The 23,973-nt window shown below is 42.2% G+C and overlaps 1 protein-coding gene across 1 annotated transcript; it reads right to left on the bottom strand.

Annotated features, from left to right (window-relative positions):
* Nucleotides 1–3,595: 3,595 nt before the first annotated feature.
* On the bottom strand, nucleotides 3,596–23,230 carry ext2 (exostosin glycosyltransferase 2). Its single transcript, XM_062384807.1, has 15 exons — nucleotides 23,175–23,230; nucleotides 21,962–22,304; nucleotides 21,629–21,852; nucleotides 21,331–21,420; nucleotides 20,498–20,614; nucleotides 20,104–20,299; nucleotides 19,816–19,955; nucleotides 19,632–19,725; nucleotides 14,269–14,400; nucleotides 10,910–11,099; nucleotides 7,765–7,931; nucleotides 7,008–7,151; nucleotides 6,462–6,590; nucleotides 5,710–5,792; nucleotides 3,596–4,886 (listed from the first exon to the last, which is right to left on the bottom strand). Exons 2-15 carry the CDS (start codon nucleotides 22,274–22,276, stop codon nucleotides 4,748–4,750), a joined length of 2,160 nt encoding a protein of 719 aa, XP_062240791.1. The 5' UTR covers nucleotides 22,277–22,304; nucleotides 23,175–23,230; the 3' UTR covers nucleotides 3,596–4,747.
* Between the last annotated feature and the right edge of the window lie 743 nt (nucleotides 23,231–23,973).

Genomic DNA, 23,973 nt, shown 5'->3' with positions numbered 1-23,973 from the left:
AGATTAGTGTCGCGGCACTTCCAAATTTCTCTCGGTGGAAAGCCTGGTGGGGGGGGGGGGGGTGGTGCTGTACTGCGTAACAGATGTTGCAGTGTATTACTGATTATAAGCGAAGGAGAGAAAAGTTTTTAAACAGATCCATGCACTTATTTGCTAAAATACAGGAGATTCTGTTTTGTACAGTGCTTTCATTGTCAGTGTAGTGTCTTTGTTCAGGTGCTGTTTTATTCTGACCGTGTTATTTAAGTTTTGAGTGTTACTGTGTTTTTTTTCCCCTCCTGTCGTTTGGTTGCTTGGTTTGATTCGACATTAAAAGTTCAGCATCCAATCCTGAAATCCAAATTTAGTTTGCCATGTATGTGTTATTATTGTAAAAGACAAACCTCACGCTGGTGCTGAGGCAAAGAGGAACTGTGGATATCTGTCACATCTCAAAACTCTGGACCTGGGTGTGTGTTTCACTCACTGGAGAACGTCACAAGTGTTTCTCCCCTCTGTGGCCTTTAGAAGTCAGTTTGCTTTCGTGTGGTCAGACGGAGGCATCCACCTGCCGCACTGACGGAGGAAGGGATGGAGGAGGAAGTGTGTGTGGGGGGGGGGGGGGTGAGAGGGGCACAGCGGGCCTGCTGCTCTCGGGGCTGAAGAGCCTGGGAGCGCCAGCCTCCAAAACAGAGCCAGCTCTGTTTTCGGCGAGACAAGGATCCGACGTGGACCTGACTGTGCCCGGTGCGTTTCCAGTCTCAGGAGCTCCAGAGAGAGACGTGCCCACCAGCCCGTCAGACACACCGCCAGAAACAACAGACGAAAACCAGCGGCCGCCTCCTTTGAAACAGAGGCGGTTGGTGGAGACTCGGCAGTGTGTTGACACTTCGCAGCACTGAAAGGAAGTCAGTGTTCAGCAGCTTTTAACTGGACCGAGACTCGACTGGGTCCGGCTGCTGGGGCCGACTGGTAAACGCTAGTGGCAGCACTGGTCAGCGTCCTACGCCTTTGCGTCTGAACCAGAGAGAGGAGGCCTCCGACCAGAGAGTAGCAGCTTTGATCCCCACTGAGCTTTAATGACATCTCAGAGGCAGATGTGATACAACCAAACTGCTTCTGTTCACCACACACACACCTTGGTGTCTGCACACTGACATATCTGCAGGATGTTGATCGATGGGGTTGAGTCTGTGTGAGAGAGGCAACAGGAAGAGGCCGGGGGACTCCTGCAGGAATGATGTTACAGCTGAGGAACTGAAAAGCCCTGATCACAAACCAGGCACAGTGGGCCGCTGACCTTTGACCCCAACTCCAAGACTCACTTCAGTTGTTTTTTTTGGTTGTTTTTTGTTTATCTTATTACTTCAATATCAGTTAGAAATCCAGGAAAGGTAAACCGGTGGGTTTCTGACGCTCTGGTTTCTGCCACTTGTGACTGGGCAGCGTTCACCGTCCTTGATGGGAACGAGGAGGCACCGGGGGCCCGACAGCTAATTTGAACCTCAAACAAGTTCATCTGGTCATGTTCGAAAAAAGACATTTAGTTAAAGGAGGATATTGGTATCATACCAGTTATGATGCATGATAGCCAAACAGGGTTTATGTGTGCAAGGTTAAATGGAGCCAGAGCTGAGAGTCATCTCTCTGAGCACAAAACACCTCCTAGTATGATTTGAATATTCAAACAGTGAAGCTTGTTTTCCTCCGGTGACGCCCTCCTCCAGTGACAGAGACAGCAGATGAGCTCAGCGGATGACATAATGCTCCTCCTTCCTCAGTTAGCGAGGGCCTGATCGAGGCCAGGAGCAAAACAAAGGTCTTCTAGCTTTTGAAACGTGGACCCGATGCCCCGCGGCACACCTTCAGCAGAGCAGCCGTTGCTAATTCGCTAAACCGAACCACATTCACCCTCCTTTGTGTAGCAGGTACAAGAAGCGGGGGGAGGGGGGGCTATAGGGGAGGGGGGGCTATAACCTGTCAGCAGGGCAGATCACCCCGGAGTCTCTCCGCTCCAAATCCCAGGCGCATGCATTAATCGGGAGTAAAGAGCACATGTCTCTAAAGTCAGAGCCCCCCCCCCCCCCCCCCCCCCCAGCTGAGGGGTTGGACGGAGGGCGAGTCGTGAGGCCGTCTGCTGTGTTCCGGTGTTCTGAGAAAAGGACAGTGCACACAGCTGCGCTCGAGGGGTAAATGCAAAACAAACATGCCTCACACATGCTTCCCCCTCAGCTGTCATGGCTCTGCTTTCAAAGTCCCCCCCCCCCCCCATCACCCACCTCAACACACACACACACATCGCACTGTCTCTCCTTTTGCTCGCTTCCACCAAGTCCAAGGGCCCAAAAGCTGGAGCCCCCCCCCCCCCGCCCCAAAATCGCAGGGTCCGAGGTACAGCCAGCCCAGGAAGGCTTTTTAATTAACACAGCCATGTGGAGGATGTGCACTGCAGTATTGTGTGTCAGGACAGACACGGCCGTCTGTCTCCTGCTCGGCTGACTGTGGACTGTGTGGTAGCTCAGGTTTTACACAATAGACCGTCGTTTTCACTCTTTTCTCTGTATTTCAGTTTGTTTGATTTTATTGTTAATCTCCGATCGTGTCATCCTCCATCAAGACCCTGAACCGTCTTTACATCGAAGGCCTCCTCTTCCTCAATGAATCCGTCTCTGTGCCACTTTGCTCATTTTCTAATACTACTGAAGCCAGACAGTCAGTACGGGAGTAAATAGATAGAATATGACGTGTGCCGTTGTGTGCATTTCTGTGCATGCTCAATGAAGTGTTGGATATAACTCTTGGATATATTACTAATTAGATGTTTTATTTTGTGAGACAATTTATCAAGAAGTCAAGCGCTATCACTTTGTTTCGGTTAATTTGGTGGTACATGGTAAAGTTTTGTTTCTTATGAGTTTCAATTTTTTAAAGTGTTTGTGGCTTCAAGCTGATTTTTGAAAATGAGTGTAAGAATTTACTCATGCTTGTGTTTATATTTTGTGTGTGATTAAAGTACAATAAGTTATTGCACTTCTATACGGAATCATTTATTTATCATTTTTATCCTTTGATCTGAAGGCGGAACATGGTGGATGAGGTTAAAGTATCGACCGATCAGCATTTAGAGCTCACTCAAGCCGTCTCCACTTTCCCCAAAGCCTTTCAAACCACCATCTAAACTCACTGCTCGGCCACGACTCGTGAAAAGTCTTGTCCGCCGGTATGAGAAAAACACACCCAATTTGGAGCGCCCCACTCTGCCAGAACATTGGGTCATCCCTGCAGTCGGGTTGTGAAATCCCTGTGCACACAGGCCCTTTGAAGGGACACGAGTGCTGAAATGAGATCGCCGAGCCCACAAGAGTATCACACTAATTGAAGCTGACAAAAATACGAACTGCGCCCTTTTGAACTGCTGACATTGAACAGGGAGGATTAGGACGCGTATATTAACAACAGGTGACGGCTGCGGGGGAACAGTGGACCGGCCGTGTCACGGAGGGTCGGGAATCCGGGCGCTCACGGATTGGGAGTAAAGAGAGAAATGAAAAAAGGAACAAAACTTCACCTTCTTCCCACCTCAATTACACACGTGTGGAATAACATAATAACATGGTAGACATAGAGGGGTCTTTATTTATCAAAGTTATATATACACTCAGATACATAAACTCAGTCAAAAAAATTTAAAACAATTTTGGTGACCTCATGAAAATAATAAAAAAGTAAAATAAAAGGCCATGTGAACATTTTAAGAGACTTAAATGTTACAATGTTACAGCCTGAATACTGGAGCTGGGACGACTAGAGAGGAAAATATAAAAAAAATAGAAAGACGCACAACAGGTAAAATAATAATTAAAAAAACAGACAAACAAAATAAAAACACCCAAGCACTGCACACAACAGTTTATACATATCTGGTTTGAGAAATGTGGATGTGGTAGTTGTCTTTTATTCACATTTACAGTAAGTCGTCAAATGAACGTCAGACAATAAAACTACTTCTACTTGTGTGTTGTACTCGTACACACACACACACACACACAACCCATGAAATGACTTAGTGGAGGCTTCAGTTCGCTCCACTGCGTTTCTTGTATTTTTATAAATATGAGGAAAAGTTTGCTCAGGCAGTATAAAATAATTCAAGATGACCCAGTAGCTCAGCATCATTAAAAAAAAAAAAATTGCAGTTACTCTAAGAGTTCTCCAAGAGATTCATGGTGTTAACTTTGTCAGTCCAGCCTTATCATGTCAAACAGAAACAATAAGTGTACATCATCCGTTAGCCACCATGCTGTGTGTTAGCACATTTACAAGACTAATAGTTAAAGCCAACATATAGATATGTGATTTAATCATTTACAATGTATATTAGAGATTTTTTTTTTCTTTTATACAGTAGAGCTAAAAGAACCTGGTCCTTGTCAATGTTTGAGAAGAAGTCAAAAAAAGGAAACATATATATATATGACTAGTAGCAGTTTGTGTAACATGAAATGTAGTGCTGTTGTGTAATGTTACTCTAAAGGTCAATAGACAAATTACCATCATCACTCTTCTCATCAAACCCAGACTTTAGTGTCCTCTGTCATTTCAGATATTAAATTCATCTCCTTCACCGTTCTGCATTGTAGGTTTTCATGTATTTAAAGTCATTTAACTGAGAGGAGACCAGAGCATGCACTGTCAACAGATGGCGATAGTGACGGTGATCTCAGAGTGTTGAGGCAGTGTCCAGGTCAAAGCATCTGTTAGTGGCTAGTCAGAGGCTGCCGATGTTGGGGAAGCTCTTGAGCTTCTCCGGGAAGTCGTCTTTGTAGAGCACTGGGTCTGCGCGGTGCTCCACCACCTTCAGAGGCATCGTACCAAACACTGACGCAAACTTGTTGATGCACTCGGATCTAAGGATTTTAAAACAATTGGTTATTTCAATAGTCAAATAAAAACATGTGTTTATTTGGCAGCTTCTGAATTAATAATGCTTTTGGGGGGGGTGCATGAATTAGGTCTGTAGCTTTTCATTATTAATGAATCCTTCCTCACTTAAATATATTTCTATATTTTGATTATTGCTGGAAAGTATCTTGACCAATAACTTTTTTCACAAATCTCACAAAAACTAAATGATATTTTACTGATGGTAGGTCCAAAAAAACTTACTTTAGTTTCACGCATATTTTGTGTCATTGGTGAACGATTGTTATTATCTGATTATGCACTGAAGTCAAAGAAGTAAAAGAACAAAACCTTTTTTTTACAGTGAGACACAGATTTTACGGCGATTTTTTTATAATTAAAAATAACATAAAGGGTTGCTGCTTTTTCATTTTATGCAAATTTTGAAAAAACTAATAATTAAACTATTTATGGATTATACTCATAAAATAAGGATGTTTACAAATATTTTACGAATTAAAGTGGTAGTTGTGCCACAAGCACACAACAATGTTTTAGTTACAGGCAAAGAAGAAGAACAAGCTATTTCCAGTTGCATTTTGTGCCCACACTGACTCACATACAAACTCATTTCACTATTCCTGTGGGGGACACTCATTGCATTCCCCAACCCCTCGCTCAGACCTGAACCATCACACATACCTGCCTCACCATAAAACCAATTCATAATTTTCAGAAAGAAGTCTCTAAGAATGTGGACCTCCATTATGTCTCCATGGGGACACGAGTCCTCATGGATTTCTCTAAAAGTAAATGTGAGCAGTATACCTCTCCACCATGTGCGTCTGATCCAGGGACAGTCCATCAATGGCAGTGCACTCAGGACACTTGAACTTTTTCCTGGGAGTCACCTGAACAGGAGCAGAACAAGGTCACTCATTTAAACTGTTTTTTGAAAGTTCAGCAGCCCAGACAGAAGCAAGTAAAACATCACATCTGATTCAATGAATCTGTGACGTCTTACAAGAACCTTTGTCGATCATCGTGCAGTGAAATATGTCTCAATATTACATCAGTGAGTAAAATGATATATGGCTGGAGGTGGAGAGAAAGACATGCTATATGGTTCTCATCCATCTCTCCTCCATCACATGTGCAGCCTGACACATTCCTGCACCCAACCAATCTGGACCTGTGAATGTGCGTCTGTGTGGAGGGGAAAATAAAGTGAGAGACACAGAGAGGAGGAGGACAGATCGGGTGGGGTGGTGTGTTTTCTGATGGAACCTGTTTGAGATATGGAGGGAGGTGGGAGCCCGGGTGCGGGCGGTGATTTTGATGGCAGGGTGTGCATGAGCCCCGGTGAGCTTAGGAAAACACGCTCAGAGGGGGAGTGCCCGTGAGTGACACCAAGATAAGGGAGGTTAAGGCCGGGCTTTAGCTCAGGCCCCTGCACCTGGGTACCCTGATGGAGAGGGGGAGAGGCCGTGAAGTCGAAGGGTGCGAGCTGATCAGACCCAGAGATGGTGTTCCGCTGCGGCAGCTCCCCCCCCACCGGCCAGTCAGAGCTATGAATGTACCTTTATGGGGGCTTTGCCTGTGATGTTAGCCACCAGGAAGTTCATGGCAATATCTTCGCAGTTCATGTGAGCGTCCACCCAGTTCTTGATGTCTCCTGGCATCTTGTATGTGTACAAATAGTTGAAGTACTGAAATCGAAAACAGATTCAAAACAAGAGAGGATTAGGAGAGGTCATATAAATATATCCTGCAGGTTTGTCGTGTACAATAATGCAGACTGTGTTTGATGACCCTAGAGTGTGGAGGAGGAACCGCTGAGCAAGAGTTTACTTTGAACTTAAATGAGTGTGTGAGCTTTTAAGTAGAAGTCAGATAACCTTGCTCTTCCTGTGACACTCGGCTCGTCCATCACTTTAATCTTTGTGCCCGGTATCCTACGTTTACCCAAAAAGGTCTCTAGGATATTCTCTAATCCTTTGTAGAAGTGATTCTGTGCAAATTATGACTAATCCATAGATCTAACATTCATGAGGATATAAGGGAAACTTGTGTCAGCCAGAAGAGCTAGAGCAGCCACAGTTACTTTAGTTTCAGTCCTGAGTTACCTTGTGATAGAAGGCCGCTCCAGTTAGAACCATGGAAACCTCATTGGTCCACTCCGACTCGTACTTCCACTTCCCCATTTCATGGTCCCAGAGGTGCAGCCGGCCTGGGTAGCCCACCAGCCGGTCGGGGAACTCCCTCCACACCTGGGAGCAGATGAGAAGAAGGACTGTTAGACATTTTCAGATGATAACTGATGGTAAGAAATGATGCTTTACATTATTAGACACTTTTTTTGATGGTATTTAACAATAACATTTCACAATATTTCTTCTATCAGAGAAAAAAAAATCCCAACTGAGATTCAAAGATGTTGGGGGGATGAAAGCAGCTTTTTGATTGAATGAATATCTGGGCTGGCTCGACACCAGCAGCTAGTCTGACCCCTCTACTGTCATCTAGTGAGACAGACAGCTTCTCTATCCTGCCTGTAATTCCATGTAATTATCCTTAAACTGAGCACAATTTTATTAAACGGCTTCTAAATGGATTCAGGTGAGTGTGCCGTCTAAGTGGGTCCAGGCAGGTATGTGGGCATGGAAAGCATCAGCTCTCGACCTGTCATCATTCCTCACACATCAAACACACACCCATCCGGGAGGCAGGCACATCTCAAACTAGCGGAGAGTGTGACCGTAATCTCCCTGAACGACTTTAAACTCTGGGATCAACTTGAAATGGTTGCCTGTGATACCTGCCAAAGATGAGGGAAATAAGGGAACAGTTAAGGGTTTGAACGGTGTTTGGTTTTTTTCTCACCTCGTAGCCAAACTGCAGCTCGTCAGATGTCAGCATGATGATGTCATCGTCGATAGCCAGCACAGCTTCGGTCTCGATCTCGTCGTAGGGGAAGAAGCGGTTACTCAGCTTGTTCTCTTTGGTTCGCACGACTTTGAGAGGAACGCCGATCTTCGGCCAAAGAGACTCTGTCAGGAGAAAAGACTACGGTCACATCTCTAGTTTTATGCCGAATGATACAGAGCAGCAGTTCTTCCCTTGATTAATTAGTAAATATTCTAGCCACATGTTGAAAATCGATGAGCATGCAGTTTTCTTCTCGCACAACAAAGCATGAGAAAGGAGGACGGTAAAAACTTTTGATGGACGATGTCACAAAGACGCTGCACATAATCTATAATGAAGCAGTGCAAAACTCTAGGTTCGAGATCTCACATGTTATTATGGGAGAGATTGTTTTTGGCTCATTATGAAACTGAGACTATGAAAACCTGAACAGCAACAATATGATATCAACCTGCTCAAGACAAGTGACCGAATAAACAGCATTTTCTGATTACCTGAACCTGGATCAAGTCATACTGGTAATAAGCAATAATCATTATTATTAGCAGTATTCCGATCTTAGTCACAGCATGAAGACATGTTATTATAACAATAATAATAATAATAATAATACTATGTATGTATACATAGTAGTATTAAGAAAAATCAGAGAAAGGAATGTAAAGCGAATAACTCAACAAATAAAACATCTTTATCACAGATTAAAATATAAAATACAAAGTGTGTCTTAATCGCATTGTAACATCCTATTGGAATTATTGCAGCATTTTGCAATATCAACATGTAAACCAGTTACCAGCCCCTTGACGTCATAACCAAGCCCATGACGTTATAACAGGAATATTAATAGAATATTCTATTCTGTAATCAAAATCATTTGTTATTCAGAATAAGGGAAATAGTTCGAACATTGCTATCTATGAAAATGAAGTCAGTGTGGCAGGACAAATTAGATCATTACATAAATTAGACTGGGCCGCAACAGGCTTGGTTATTAATGGGAAACACTGGACATCAACTTGGCTCTGGGTATTTCTTGGGTATTTTCCTATTTTCTGACATACCATTAGTCAATCAGTCACATAATTGATCTTGAATATCTTCACATAAATTAATTGAAAACACTAGTTTGTGGCTGCTCTTCATACATACGTACAGTACATAGAGTAGGACATTTTTAGGGTAATTGTTCATTTTTAGGGATTGAACCAAATTATAAATGTGGCCACTCTCGATGTCTTTAGAGGGGCGAGGAATTATGATGTCATCTACCACTGACAGAGATATTTGAAGTGTGTCCTGGCAGTGGAAAACTGAGCTCTGGGAGTTTAACTTCACTCACTGACTCGTATCGCTATGCTAACCTCAAGCACGTGCAAATCTAACCACACTACAATTCTTCATGAAGCAGATCAACAAAATGTCTTTTCAGGGGAGCGTTTCAAAGATCTTGGGCAGGATCCATGGCACGGACTATGGCACAGACGGATCACACAGAATGTGTCCGACTCATTAACGGGGTAACTGGGGCCTGGCAGCCTATGAGAAGAGCTCCAGGTCCTCCTAACCACGTCTGAAGTCTCCTGTCAAAAGCTATTGTCAGGAAAACTGCTATGTTAAAAACCCAGAGTTTCTTCTTTCACTTAGTCCATGTTGCTGTCAACCCTTCTTTTATTTCCGAGGCTGGAAAGAGACAGTAGGAGTGAAGCGATTATGTGTCATTATCTGAATTTTAGAACCGTAGCCCCACCATGACACAAGTCAAAATGCACACACTTGCTAATTCCTCTGTGACTTCTTAACCTGTATTCAAGGAAATTATATTTTCTGAAGAATAAGCTGTGGCCTTCAGGTTAAGTCTTCTGCATTTATTGCAGCTGTGTGGCAGTTTATCTCAGCTGCTGTATAAGAGATAAAGACTGAAAACAGGTCAAGATTATTTGATAAACCACAGGTCATTTAATTCTGTAGCAAAACATGGTGTTGTGACAAAAAGAAAAAGGTCCACATGTCATAAAAATACACACACTGCGCCTATGAGCACATCGGATCAAGGCTTAGAGCAACTGGGGAAGAAACCTGCCTTCATATTGGACTAACCAGTCAATGGCCACTTGTTAATTCTAATGGGTCACAAAGCTTAAGCCAGGCGCCACAGATGCCGATAATGAAAAGGCAACTCAGAGCCATAAGGGGGCACTTCAAAGTCACCTCACTACTTCATGACATTAGTCAACTCTTACAGCAGCAGGGTCACTTTACTTCCTGGTCCTGAACCATCCTTGCCGGGGTGAAGTATGAGGCACGATAAGCTGTTGTATACTTAACTGCCATATTAGGGCAAATAATTACAGTGCAAGATGCAATAAATAACGACTTCTATGAGTTTGCAATGACACATCTCTAATTGGCTTCACCCTAAGAAGTCTAAAACTACAAACTAGCAGTAATGAAAGGAAAAAAACAGAGATAGATTGGCAGCTATAAAAATACAGTTACACATAGTCCTGCAGGAATCAGGACTGGAATCTGACAATATGTGTGGCTGTGCCTGTACAGACAAAGTCTGAACAAAAATGAGCAGCTGTGACTCAGGAGGTAGAAAGAGTTGATTCTCGAATTCTCCATTTTGCATTCTGAAGTCGGCAAGATACTGAGCCCAAAATTGCCCTTGATGGCTGTGGCAACTTGGAATGGATTGTGGATTATAGAAAAAAAAATGACTGATGATGCTATATTATGGCCCAGCTCATATGTCTTGAGTGATCCAATTACTAGTTTACAGCTCAGTTCACAGCTGACATTAGAATGCCACTCTACATGTTAAGTGACCACTTGGGATCAGATCTCACTTCCCTGCTCATGTATGAAAATACACACACATATTTTCTGCCTGAAAAGACACAATTAGGTGGTTTTTAATCAGTGAATAAATGTGTTGTGTGCAGCTCTACAATGACAGGATCTTACTATACAAATATTTAAATAAAAGCCTTCACCAAAGGATGGATTTATTGTTTAACTCAATTAACTCATAACTGTCAATATTGATCTAGTTTCATCAACATTCCTGTTTTCAATGAGGATCCGTTGTACTCACCCTCAGGAGGACTCTTGTTCTGGTTATTCCAAACCACCAGCAGCTTTGCCAAGCTAGGTACCTTGGAGATTTCAGTGATGACCCGGAACAGACTCTCAACACGATCGTAGGTCAGCACCACTGCTGTGAACCCCGGTGCCCTTGGTGGGATCAGTGGGAGGAACAGAGGACTGTTCACACTGGACCACTTCTACACAAGGAAGAAAAGAAAAAGAAAAAAGCCAAACTGTTTAAGCAACAAACAACTTTTTATTTTCTAGAGAAGAGCTAGCGTCAGTAGCTTCATTTCATGTTTTCCAATGCACTATAATTATGTTTCTCTGGACAGTGAGTTCACCAGCAGTCATTACTAGAAGATGGTTTTTATTAAGGGAGCAAGAATCATTCAATATGTCTCTCAAGGGGTAAGAGAGGCAGAGCAGAGAACGTCAAAACCTTTCTGCAAGAACGCCAAAACCCAACAGAAGCTGCAGGACAGAAGAACAAAAAGACAGAGTGGGAGTTTGCAAACAAGACAGGTTGGCTGAGCTCATGTATCTACTGCTGTTGTGAAGGTGAACATCCTCTGGGATGTGTGTGAAATAGGAAGGGGGGGAGAGGAGTGGAGTTTGTCAGATTGTGAATAGTGGCCGTCTATCATGAGTGTGGAACTTGGCTTCTCTTTCACTGCTTCCCCATTAAAACAGCCTGTAAATCCTCGGAGAGGCTCTGACTCCGGCTTAGATCAGGCGACGCTGTTAAATGAAGGAAGCCACAGGACGGTTTTCTAATGCTTTGTGTGCTGGATCCTAAACTTTAAAAGTTAAAGTCAGTTGGAATAAAGTGTCACCTAAAGAGACAACTTTGAGTCTTATGGTAAGAATATTGCAACGATAACCTTTTTTTTTTAACCAAGGTTTTTTTTCTCGACTTCAAAAAAGAAAAGAGAAAAAAAAAAAAAAACTCATGTATTTCATTTACAAGCATGTGCTCCCCTAAGAGTATATGAAGGAGCATGAGGCTTCACGTGATAGACTTCAAACACGACAGAAAGGTTCAATCAGTCTGAGAGAAGCAAAGAGAGCATATCTAACACAGTAAATCTGTGGGCTTCTTGAAGTCCATATAAACCCTGCTTCTCCTCTGGTCCCAGGAGGCCACACAGTGATTGTGTGGCTCCTTCCCCAGCATCAACACAAGTGTGTCAACAGACACACAGACACCGTCTATCGCACAACATCAGTCAATCCTCCACAAATAAAAATCCACTTTACTGGCAAGTGGAAACGTCCTTGTGGCTGTTCTCACATTGTTATTCAAGTGGAGGGGGGAAATAATTAAACGCACACATATAACCAGCACAGATGCATTAAAACAGAATTTAACAGGCAGAGGCCACTTAAACCATTTGTCAAACAGTGTGAATGAGATGAAAAGAAAACCACAGCTCAGTATGTCACCAGCAGATCTGAGGGAGTTACGTGTTTATACTTTACCCTTTTATTTGGTTTTTGAAATGCTTGAGTTGTTCATTAATCTAAGACACTCGAACAAAAGTAAAAAGACAAGATAAAATGATCAATTGCATCATATCTATTTCTCAGTTTTAATAATGGAGGCAGAGATAATCTTTAAATTTATGGCTGAATGATACAATAGTTGCCACATAAAGAACCATACCGTGACGTTTTAAGACTTTTGGCTTCGCCTTGGGGCCGAAGTATCAGTTCTCGTGACATCCCAATTTTAGGCAATCTTGATTCAAGTCATTGATAACATTTCGCTCCATTTCCTGAACATGCACATCAGGTTTTGTTCAAATCGGATGAAGAGGGGACTTCCCTCAGCTTTATCAAGCCTGAAACCTGCTTGTGCTGCTCACAGCTTTGATTTTGGGTGATTGAACGGCTTTCTGCAGATAGAGTCAGCAAAACACTTGAGCAGGAGAAAAGAGTCTAAACTAAATGACATTTAAAGATTGTAAGATAACTTTTAAACAATATAGTGACTAAGTCAGGCTTTCATATGCCCAGGTGCCAATCATCATAAAATGTTTGGAATCTGTGGCAAATGTGGAAGTCTGAACTCCTCAATACGAACAAGTTTGCCCTCTACCAACAAATCCCTCACAAAAGCAGCCTGTCCCTTGTTCTGAAACCCCCTCTGAAGGCACCAGCAATCCCAGGAAATGTGCTTTCAATTACCAGCCTAAAGAACTACAGGAGGAAGGGGGGGGAAATGTCTGCCTGATTTATTTAGTGCTCTGTGCAAGTTCTTCTCACCATCCATTCACCGAGGCCATTGAGAAAACACTTCATCTCGCATCTCAGGGAGGAATGGCCAAAGGTATGTAGCCTGACATAATTAACGTCCTCTTGGTCTGGACAGACCGTAAGACCCGAGTGATACTGATCGATTGGACTGGGCGTTGGACAAAACCTTTGACATAAGTGGGTAATGTCATAAGTGTAGCTGCTGATTAACAAGCTACCTGCTCAGAGGAAAACGGACATGGTCAGAAGAGTGAGCAGCTGCTTGACCGACAACCTCTCTGTCCTGAATTACTGTACAGATCTGAGCAAAGCGAAAATGGAGAACACCTGCAAACACCCTTCAGAGCGCTGCTTGTTTGTGACCGCCACCTTTCTAATGCCAGCATTTCAGTGCATCTGCTTATACCAGGATACTTGTAGACATACGTTGCACATATGCAAAACACTATTATACATCATATTATGCCTCTGCTCCATATATGCTGAGCACAGAGGAGACTGGAGATCAGACCCGGCTGATTAACAACCCCTGAGAGATGGTCGCACAGCCAAGCTGTCTGCAGGCACAACCTCCCACAACCACAGGGATGCTTAACACACACACCATTCTTCACATCCAGCCTACTATCTATGAACACAATGACTCAGACATGCAGGAACTTATTTTTCACCACAGCAGAGGCATCCTCCTGATGCAGAAGTGCTGACACAAACTGGCTCAGAGCTCGCTGGGTGTATACCAAACTATGAAGTGCTGCATGTGTGGCGCTCCAGAAAGCAGGAAGGCCTCTACTGTCACTCCGCCACAGAGGCTTCGATTTCGGAAGCTTATGTGGCCCTGTGAACATCTGTATGGTCAAAGCTCCGTTGTGGAGGAGTGTTGTTCATATGTCTGCAATAAAAAACAATCTAGGAATACAACTGTCTGGTTAAGGACAGTAGAGCACAGACTGTATAGAAGAGATATAGCTGTCTGTTGAAAGGGCCTACATAAATAAAAGATTCTTCTGAGAGACAAAGCAGGAAAACCATGACACAGTTATAATAAGATATTCTTAACCAATGGTTAAAACCTAAAATAGACATCAAGTGTAGACAGTGACCTACCACCACAGGTGGATTGTTCCACTGCTCATAAGTGCGTGCAGCATACGGGTAGATACGGTCATTGATGATCTGGAGGGTTGTCAAGCCAATAGCCTTCATGGAGCTGAAGTAGGCCTGCCAGAACCAGCGAGCCTGTGGGCAAATGGAAAACAAGAATGGAAAAATAAGAGCAAATACAAAACATTTGTACAGCACATTTACAAAAACATGTTCTATATAAACTTAAGCTTGCTATTCATCTTCAAGAGAGGGTCACTTTGCAGTTACAATATAGATGTGGAAAACTTGTGACTGAATAAAAACTAAACATTCATGTATGTGTCGACCTTCTCCCACTATCTATATATGAATCTTAGGTACTTTGGATACGAATGCTGCCATCTGGACACATTTGGAGCCAAGATAGCATTTCATGAACAAGTTATTGCTTATATAACAGTTTTTGTCCTGTTATTCCCACTTTTCTCATTTGTTGGCTGTCACATGGCAGAAGATAACAACAGCGTGAAATCATAACTGTAAAATCCAGGTTTCCCTCCCTTGTCCACGTCATTCAAGAGCGGTTTGCAGCCCTCTCCAGCCTCATGCTCTTCAACATCTCATGTGAAACTCTTTTGACTGGGTCTGTTTTACTTCAACAGACTTCTGATGTGCACAGCAGACCTAAATGATAAGTGAACTCTTGACCCACATCTTAATGTTATCACACAGACTGCTGGAATACTCATCTCCAACTGCTCTGTCAGCCAAGACAACGAGTATGAGAACAGATACCTGTGGATTAGATCGTCTCACCACGGAAATATAGAGAGGCGGGAAGGTTAAGAAGCATCAACGGAACAAACTGAAGATTCTACATATAGGGTCCACGAACTCTCTCTTATGACTGTTCAATATATTAAAGGTACAATGAACTGATCAATTTAGTGTAGTGTGACTGATTGCAATACACATGTCAATCCTCCTTCTCCCTGCAGGCCCCCCTCACAATCAAGAAACTTCAAGGGACAGTTGAGAGGCTAAAAAAAAACCTTTGAGAGTTAATGAAGCTTTAAACAACACTGACTCCTGCCAGGAGGCACCACGCTACCCTGACCCGACCCCACCCTACCCCTCCAGCTCCTCAATGGCCCACAGTTCCACGGCAGAGGATATGAAGATTTGAGAGTTTGTTCATGGAGTTGGAAGCCGTACTTGTATTTGGTCTGGTTATGTGTGTGCTCTTTGTTTAACAAAGACAGTCCTCTGAGGCACGTGAACAACATGTGACAATTTTACCAATGTCTGTGAATGTGATGAAGCATTGGCGCTGTACAAAAACACAGAAACAGAGCGGATGAGGAGAAACTCCAAAAAGACTTTCTAATCTCAAGGGGGAATCCCAACGGCCCATAAATCAGCCAGTGATGAAAGTTTCTTTTCCGTCTGGGGGGAGGCAGAAAGCAAACTGAGCTGGCCTGAGGGCCCGTCACAGCTCCCTCCGCCTGCTCCCAACGCCTGCAGGAATTTTTATGAGTGGCGAAGAAGAGACAGCATTGCAAAAGAGGAAATTGTAACTATAGCCTTTCTTACAAATATTGAGAAATAATAAAAACAATAAATAATAAATCACACGACTCAGGTCCAAAATATATTCCTCTGTAAGTCAAAACCTCCCTCCAATTGAACGCTTGTTTAAAACAGAATTATATTCTCAATTCTGTATAGTTTAGAGGAGTTCCCCAGCAGCTCTTTTGTTATTAGAAATAATTAACACAGGTCATACCAGTTGTCTGCATCACTTTGTTTAACTCAGTGCAAATTGTCAAGTCCCTGACATAAGATTCAACCCGTAGACCAAAGTTGGCAGTCAGTGAGCTGCGGACAGAACCAGGCAATCATTAGTGTTTTCAACAAAATCAAAACCAGCAGTGAAACCAAGTCTGCTTCAATCATACGAGCTGCTGGCTGGGAATATTGTTTTGCACGAGATTTATTAGCACTTTGCTTCCGACTGTGATCAAAACATTTCCACACATGCACACACACACACACACATTTATATATAAATTACCTGATCTCCAAGGTGTAAATCAGTCTAAAATAAAGAGACGCAGGCCTGACAACCACAGCTTTCGCAGCAGGTTACATGTGAGATTACAGTCTTTGTACTAGTGAGGCCGATGGATTACAGACTCCCCCAATGGTTGATCTTAGTTTGTGAGGCCCAACAGTTACTGTAGAGTAAGACTAAGGCTCACCATGGGACTGTATTTTGTTTTCTCCTGTTCAACCATTATACTTAAGATTTCACTGTAACGTCCAGCCCTTATCTTATAGGCTGTTTAGTTTAAATAACTCAAGGATGTGCGGATTTGCTCTCAGAAATCAAATTTGCAACTCAAGATAGGCTAGATTAAGCAACAATAATTGTTACACTGTTGACAGACCAGAAAGCAACTGACACCGGTCATCATCCTGACTGATGGTTTAGTTCCGTATGAGGGAGCACATAAAAAGAAGACTGAAGAAAAGCACACAGCATGTAAGGGAGGGAGCAGACAGACTTCTATAAATCAGCAGTAGCCAGCGTACTGTTCTGCACGGTGAGGAGCTGCAGAGGCTACACAGACTGTACAAGTATAAGGAGCGACAACAAAGCTTGGAGGACATGGATCAACAGTCTAAAACAAAGAGCTTGTTGTCAATTGTCAATTGAAATCAATCTTAAAATCAAAGAAGTCCCTCTTACCATCTTATATATTCTAATTCAATAAGTGCATTTATTTGATTATGCTAATCTAATAAAGGTTTGTAATGAATGTGACCTATTTTAAGGGTATGACCCAAACAAGACTCATGGGAGTCACAAACAGGGGTTCCGTGGTCTCACTTAAGCACTGTTGACATTTCACAGCTTTTTAGTATGTCGCCTTTCAGAAAGTGTCTTAAATGGATGCTATTACATAATCTTAAATTTGAAAATGAGCTTTGCTGTCTGAAACAAGTCTACTGATGGAGACTGAGCAGTCGCCTATTCAAATATGATCTTACTTTTTCCGCTATATAGATAACTGAAGAAGTATATCTATATAATCTATTCAATTATTAATTTGAAAACCAAATCACCAAAACTTTCAGTATTTCTCTAATTAATAGGATCAGCTTTTTATTTAATATATATCAACTCAGTTCTTTGGCTATTAAACAAATAATTTAAGTTGAAAAACGTCAATCTATACTTAATGGCAAAAATAAAATTAAGTTTTATAAAATTCAAAGTTGTTTCCTCTGAGGTAAGTTTGCATTGCCTGTAAGACACAAAAGTCACAGAACATGAGAACGAAGACATACACACTGTGAAAGCTAAATCTGTTGAGCCATCTGCTGGTCAAACTAATGAAATACATCGGTTCAACCAGATCAAAAAGAGAACTCAATGTTTAGGTTTGCTATCAAATCTACTTTAAGAAATCAGACTCTTTGTTGTAATTGTAAAGATTCCAAGAGGAGAAAATATGGCTGTGGAAAATCTCCGGCCAAAGTAGAAGAGAAATTAAATGCACCTTAAAGATAACAGTGTATCTTGGTAAAAAAATAGTTTGTGTCTAAACAGGGATACAACAAAGTTGTGCTCTATATTCTGATAATCAGTGAAATATTTGGGTTTATTACGGAAGGAGGAAAGAAGACACAGTTCAATAACCCTGTCATTTCTCCATGGGACTGAACTGAAACTTCATATTTTATCTCCCGCCATCCTTTTTAAATGTATCACCATTTGTTAAGCTGCCTCTCCACTAAGAAAAACACAACAGCCTGTACTCAGGAACTTTGCCTTAAAACAAATGTCACAACCAAACAGTCACAGTCACACACACACACACACACACGCACGCACGCAGAATTTTGAGTGTTCATCCCAAATCTGCTATATTTCAAAAAAATTATGAGGACTGTTAACAGCGCTTTTGTTAGCCTCTCCAACGATCCTTTCAGCTTTTATGTGAACAAATTAAATCAATTTTGGCTGTAAACTTTTATATAAAACTTTTTTTTTTTTTTTTTTATAAAAAATGTTTTTTAGGCGGGCCTATTTCAAATGGATGGGGGGCCGCAGATGTCCCGCGGGCCGTAGTTTGGACACCCCTGGACTAGAGGCTTAGGACTCCACCAATCCAAAACTGGACCTGGAAGCTGCTCATCCAGATGTGGCGGGAGGGGGGTTTACACTGGAACCAGGTTAAAGGTGTGTAGCTCCAAGTCAAATACAGCCAGAGCTTTTTAGTATGAATGAGACTGTCAGTTCTGTCAGATTTACCAACCCAGGTTACAGACCTGAGGTTTGTCTGACTGTGCGTCACTCATCCAATCAGACGCTCTGAGATTTTCTTCATGTTAAAGGTGAGATATGAATATACAAATATGATAGAAGTGCTCAAGTTATGCGTTTCTATTTACAACAAGACGGACAGGATTTTTTATATTTTTAAATAACAATAATAAGATATAAAAGTCTGTCAACAAAATATCACAGAAAAACTTCACCATTATTTTGCTAAAGTCTTATATCGTTGATGGCAGTAGATGAAAATACTGACAAGAGGAGCATAACTACAGATATTGTAAATGTAAACTGTAGATAGTGATTCACCATTAGTATCATCAAACTAGGGAAAGTCTCAGAAGAAGAATCAAAATGCAAACAATTCTGTCCATCTGAGCAACTTCAGTGCAGGCAGAGGACCACTGTGACCAGTGGATAACTAAATAATATCAGATCTGTGATAGCTGTGAGCTCTACACAGCGGGCCATCCCCACCCAACACCACCACCCCCGCCCCAAGAGCAAGCCATGTTTTTCAGCTTGTCTGGTGTAATCCAACCCCATCCCGTCTCTGAGCCATTGGCATAGAATGTCTGTTTGGCCAGTCTAATTGGTAAATGGACCAGAGTTGATACAAGAGAATGAAGAGCAGCTGAAACAGTGTACTTCTCTCCTAGCTGCTTTCACTTTTGTTTATTGTGGCTCAATGTAAATATCAAATGGGAAGGGAGCATCAGCCGTCTTGTGTGCATTACACTCCAGCAAATATCAACATGGCTGAGTCTTCTGAAAGCTTTTTGAAAATCTACACCGAGCTAGGATGGAATCCAAATTCCTGTCTGTCGCACAACACATTTATTTTGGCTGCCATAAACTTGCCTGGTTGGTTGGTTAAGGTACAAGCATCTTAGACACAACATCCAAGTTCTCAAACCACAGCGAGAGCACCTTGGACCACCATGTCAATCTGAGCTCTCTAACTGCAGCTAAATATGAAGCCCTTTGAATACATTTGGCTGAGAGATGTTTCTTTCAGTTTTAACCTTGTGATTGTTACCTGTCTCTGCATTTCTTCAACTTGTCTGTGAGGAATACTCTTGAGGATGGTGTACATCTCCGACAGCTTCTCCTCTGGAATAACCACAGATGCCCTGTGCAGAGAAAGAAACATCAAATCAGTGAACAAAAAATGGCCGGCTGTCAAACTGCTTAACTTGAACGGTTCCGGGACTAATTCAGACCTTTTCCAGTCAAGTACTTCAGAGAATGGTAGGATGTAGGAGTCTGCCAGGATGACGGGGACACAGCCAGCCTGCAGCACGTCACTGAGGGCAGCCTGACCCAAACGTGCCCCCCGCAACACCACACAGAAAGAAGACTCCTGTAGAGGGGATGAAATGAGCCATTTGATTATGCATTGTACAGAGAAACTTTCGCTGGTAATGGAACATAAACTGGATTTTGACATCAATATCCTAGATCTAGTTCAGGGGGGGGTAATTTCTATCTTGATTGGTTATGTTTCCTACCTGCAGGATCTGTGGGTAGTCATACGCCTGCCCCTTGTAGCAGCGTTTTCGTGCAGAGGCGGCGCCCTGGGAGAGGTTGCTACATTTGTCCAGGAGGAGCAACGCTTCTCCATTTTCTTCCTTCAAGCGCTCCAGTTCAGCGCGGTACTCTCGGTGGATGGCAGTTTGAGAAGATAGAATAAAGTAGCGCCGTGGCCTGGGAGAATGAAGACGCACACAATTTATTTTTGTCGATACCATGATGAAATAATTCCTTTATCAGACCTATCATACAAAGATATTAACCACAATTATGTATATTTTGAAGCACTCTAAATATCTTGCATGATGTCTGGAATAAACTTATTTGATCATGAAAATAAAATATAAGAGTCCACATGTGAGATGTGCTCACCCAGGCTGTCTCTCAGGCAGCTCGACATCTGCAGAAAGTGGGCTGTAAACTGGGATGCTGACATCATAACCTTGTCTGTAGGTCCATGTCGAGAACCCACCTCCAGCAAGCAGCGCTCTGAAACCCAAGGACCTGATTGTAGTAATGCTTCAACACACTGGGGATTTCAACAGCGACGAGCTACAGGAACACACTTTGAAATACAAATACGTGAATTAGTTGTTTTGCTTCCTGTGAGCACTTTTGCCACAAACTATGCCGATGTGAATCATGAAGTGGCAACAAACGTGGCTCGGTGACCTGCTTCATTCATCACTGGTTAGTCCACTAGATGACAAAACGTATTTCGGACTCGGTTCCATTCTCAGGCGAGGAGAATATAAAATGGAAACACACTGTTAGTCACACACATGGTTCTGATGAGGCACCATCACAAATGGACTCCAGCTGGATGAGCCCAGGAAATTCCTTACAGCTAAAGATAGTGTTCATTGTCTCAAGGCTGCATGCTCCTAAACCAACGCTCCTTCACCCTCAATCATCAGCCAATAGAACATCTTGAGACACATGGGCTCTTTGCTGGTAAACACAACCACATTTGAAACGTATCCTCAAGGCCCCCAGGAAATATTGTATTTTAAATATCTCTTTCATCTTCCTCAGATTCATATTTTATACATTTGAAGAGTGGCTGGAGGTATGGTAAAAAAGTGCTTTATAATTGTGGAAGTGTCATATTATTGGTAATTTCAGACGTGATATAGATAATTATCAGATAATAATGAACCATTCTTGAAATTTTAAGATGACTTTTAAGCTGTATTTAAACCTACCTGTCTCTGGGCACATCCAGGGCAGTATTGTAGTCTGGGGGGCCTCCTGGTAACATGTTGAACAGCAGGTGATTCATTCCTTTGTCCCATCTGCAAAATCACACACAAGAATTATAGGTTAAGTGTCTTTTATCAATCTATTGGGAATTAAAAAGCCACATTTACATTTTTACAACAATGACAATAACACGTATATGAGTTACATTTTAGAAACAGGTTCATTAGGAGGAAGTGTCAAAGCAGTTAAACAGCATGATTAAAACTAACTCATTTTTAATGACTGTAGCTAAACATGTACCTAGGTAGCATCGCCAGAGCCTGGGCAGTCTCTCGGATTCGCAGGGAATTCTGGTTCAGCACATCGGTTGATGGGATGAAGAGACAGGCCCTGGTCACGTCATCAGTGTAGAAATCACTATCAGAGATGGCACTAAGCAGGTCATTGTATTCTCGTGACAGTCCAGTGTTGCTGATGGGAACCCCCAATTCATCAACAAACCGCTGCAGAGGGTAAATGTAGACCTACGAGGAAAACCACGTCCACAATGGTTAATAATTTGACCAAAAACAAATAACGTCATGAAATATTGAAGGGAAACACTTAGAGAGGATTGCTTTAAAATGCAGTTACCTTGATTCTATTCTTGGGGTTGTAGCCACACCTGTAGACATCAAAACAGGTGTGCATGCGACAGCTGAGGTCCCCCCGCTCAGGAATGGGACTGGAGGAAGGGAGGTGGACCAGAGGCGCGTCGTGGACGCTGCGTTTGTCCAATGTCCAGTCAGCTGTGGATTCGATTGAGTGGGGCCAGAACTGAAACATCCCAGTGGCAATTAATCCGAGCAGCACCACAGAGAAGAGGATGATGTAGTAGATGCGATGCTTGGTTTTCATCCGGGGGATAAGAGCTGGGCCCCGTGAGCTGTATTTCCCAGAGGCATACATGCCTGACACCTCTCTATCCAACCAGCCACTGTGAAGACAAGCATCTGATCAGTCAAAGCCATTCACTGTTTACACTGGAGCTGCAACGATTATAATACTAAACTGCATCTAGTTTGATAACTGACTTATGTCTCTTTGTCTGGTTCTACCTCTCAAATGTAAGAACACAATGTTTTTCTTTCTCGTACAATATCATTCACTGAATATCTTTAGGTTCTAAACTCTAGATCGGACAACACAATATCTGAGGAGTCTGAGACACAAGGATTATTGATTAATCGAGAACATAATCGGGAGGTAAATCGATTTACTAGAAAAAATTGTTTTTCATGTAGGCAGCAATAGTTTATGAGCTAATTAGTAGTTAACGTAGCCGAACATATTAAACACACAATCTCCGTGTGTCACAGTGATCCAGAGTAAGGTTACACACAGGTCCCACAACATCTCACTATTTCTCTGTAAAGACTGCGTTGCAATATTTTAGATTAACAGTTATCACCCATTTATATATTTCATTACCATCAGCGATAAGCCCAGTCAGTTATACAGACAACATACATCTTAGTAACTGATCCCAAGTCAGTGTCAACAACCCAAATACATCCACCGTGACGCGGTTATAAAACTCATCTGTCAACATTTACTATCGGAACAAAGATCACAATGATTTCACCGGAATTAACTAGGGAGCTAACTCGGCTAACGCAACCGCTAGCAGAGGCAGTGGCTTAAACATTCATGCTAGCTTAGCTCACCAACTGTCGTTATCTACCGCTGTCAAGTGACAGGAAACGAGTCTATGTCTAACGTTACAGGAATGTCGCCCCTCCCGAGAGGTTCAACGAGACGCGATAAGAAAACAAGCGACATTGAATAACACATTTTTAATACCAACCCAGATTCAAGTTATCATTAGCACCCCAGGAAACGGCTCAGTGATTTACGGAAGTCATTCTTCTTTGTGGATGTCTCAGGATTAGGATACTTTGCTTCCCTCTGGTGGCAGTGGAGGTGAACTAAACATGATTTACCACAGGCTGTGTTTAAATATAATATTATATAAAATTATAAACTATTCTATATACAGTCTGCTGGGGTAAGAACTGAGATTTAAGTCTTGAAGGAATTGACTGTCAGGGTATATACAACTTGTTGGGACAAAATATATATTCAATATCTCTATTGTCATCATACTGAGGTACGACGGAATTGTAATATCATATAATATATATGGACAGACAGATGGATACATCCATAATATATATGGTATAAATACTAGAACATGTAATGAGAGTTTGAACATATGAATAATTGAAAACTACCCACCAACTTAAATACATGCAGAAAATCATCAAACTTCATTTACATACAAGATCCTGAACTGATTGAAACCAATTCTGAGTTCCTGGAATGAACCAACTGTCAAAATCAGTGCATCTTCAGAACAAGATACTTAAAAAAAAAAAAAAAGACAGTGTGCTCTTTGTTAACAATCCTCTTCCTCTACTGAGATAAACAAAGAAACCTAGACTTCCTCATCTGTGGTGGAGATGCTTCAAAGTTGTAGCAATTTCAGCCACACTGAGAAATACAGAAATTCTAATGAAGTTTGAAAAAACAAATTCCAAGTGAAAAAGATGATGCAATTGCGGTTGCTTCTTGGGCAATAAGTAGCCACATTTTTTTTCCAGTGC

Source organism: Platichthys flesus, chromosome 1, assembly GCF_949316205.1.
Source record: "Platichthys flesus chromosome 1, fPlaFle2.1, whole genome shotgun sequence".
Classification (NCBI taxonomy): Eukaryota; Metazoa; Chordata; class Actinopteri; order Pleuronectiformes; family Pleuronectidae; genus Platichthys; species Platichthys flesus.
Note: the sequence above shows the minus strand (reverse complement) of the source record. Positions and strands in the feature narration are given on the sequence as shown.

What these genes read in the sequence shown, in the direction of transcription:
- ext2 (XM_062384807.1), bottom strand. Translation starts at nt 22,276, where the DNA reads ATGTATGCCTCTGGGAAATACAGCTCACGGGGCCCAGCTCTTATCCCC. An exon ending in CTGGATGTGCCCAGAGACAG is followed by an intron (nt 20,615 to 21,330) that starts GTAGGTTTAAAT and finishes CTTGGGTTTCAG; the next exon opens with AGCGCTGCTTGCTGGAGGTG. An exon ending in ACTACCCACAGATCCTGCAG is followed by an intron (nt 19,956 to 20,103) that starts GTAGGAAACATA and finishes TCCCCTCTACAG; the next exon opens with GAGTCTTCTTTCTGTGTGGT.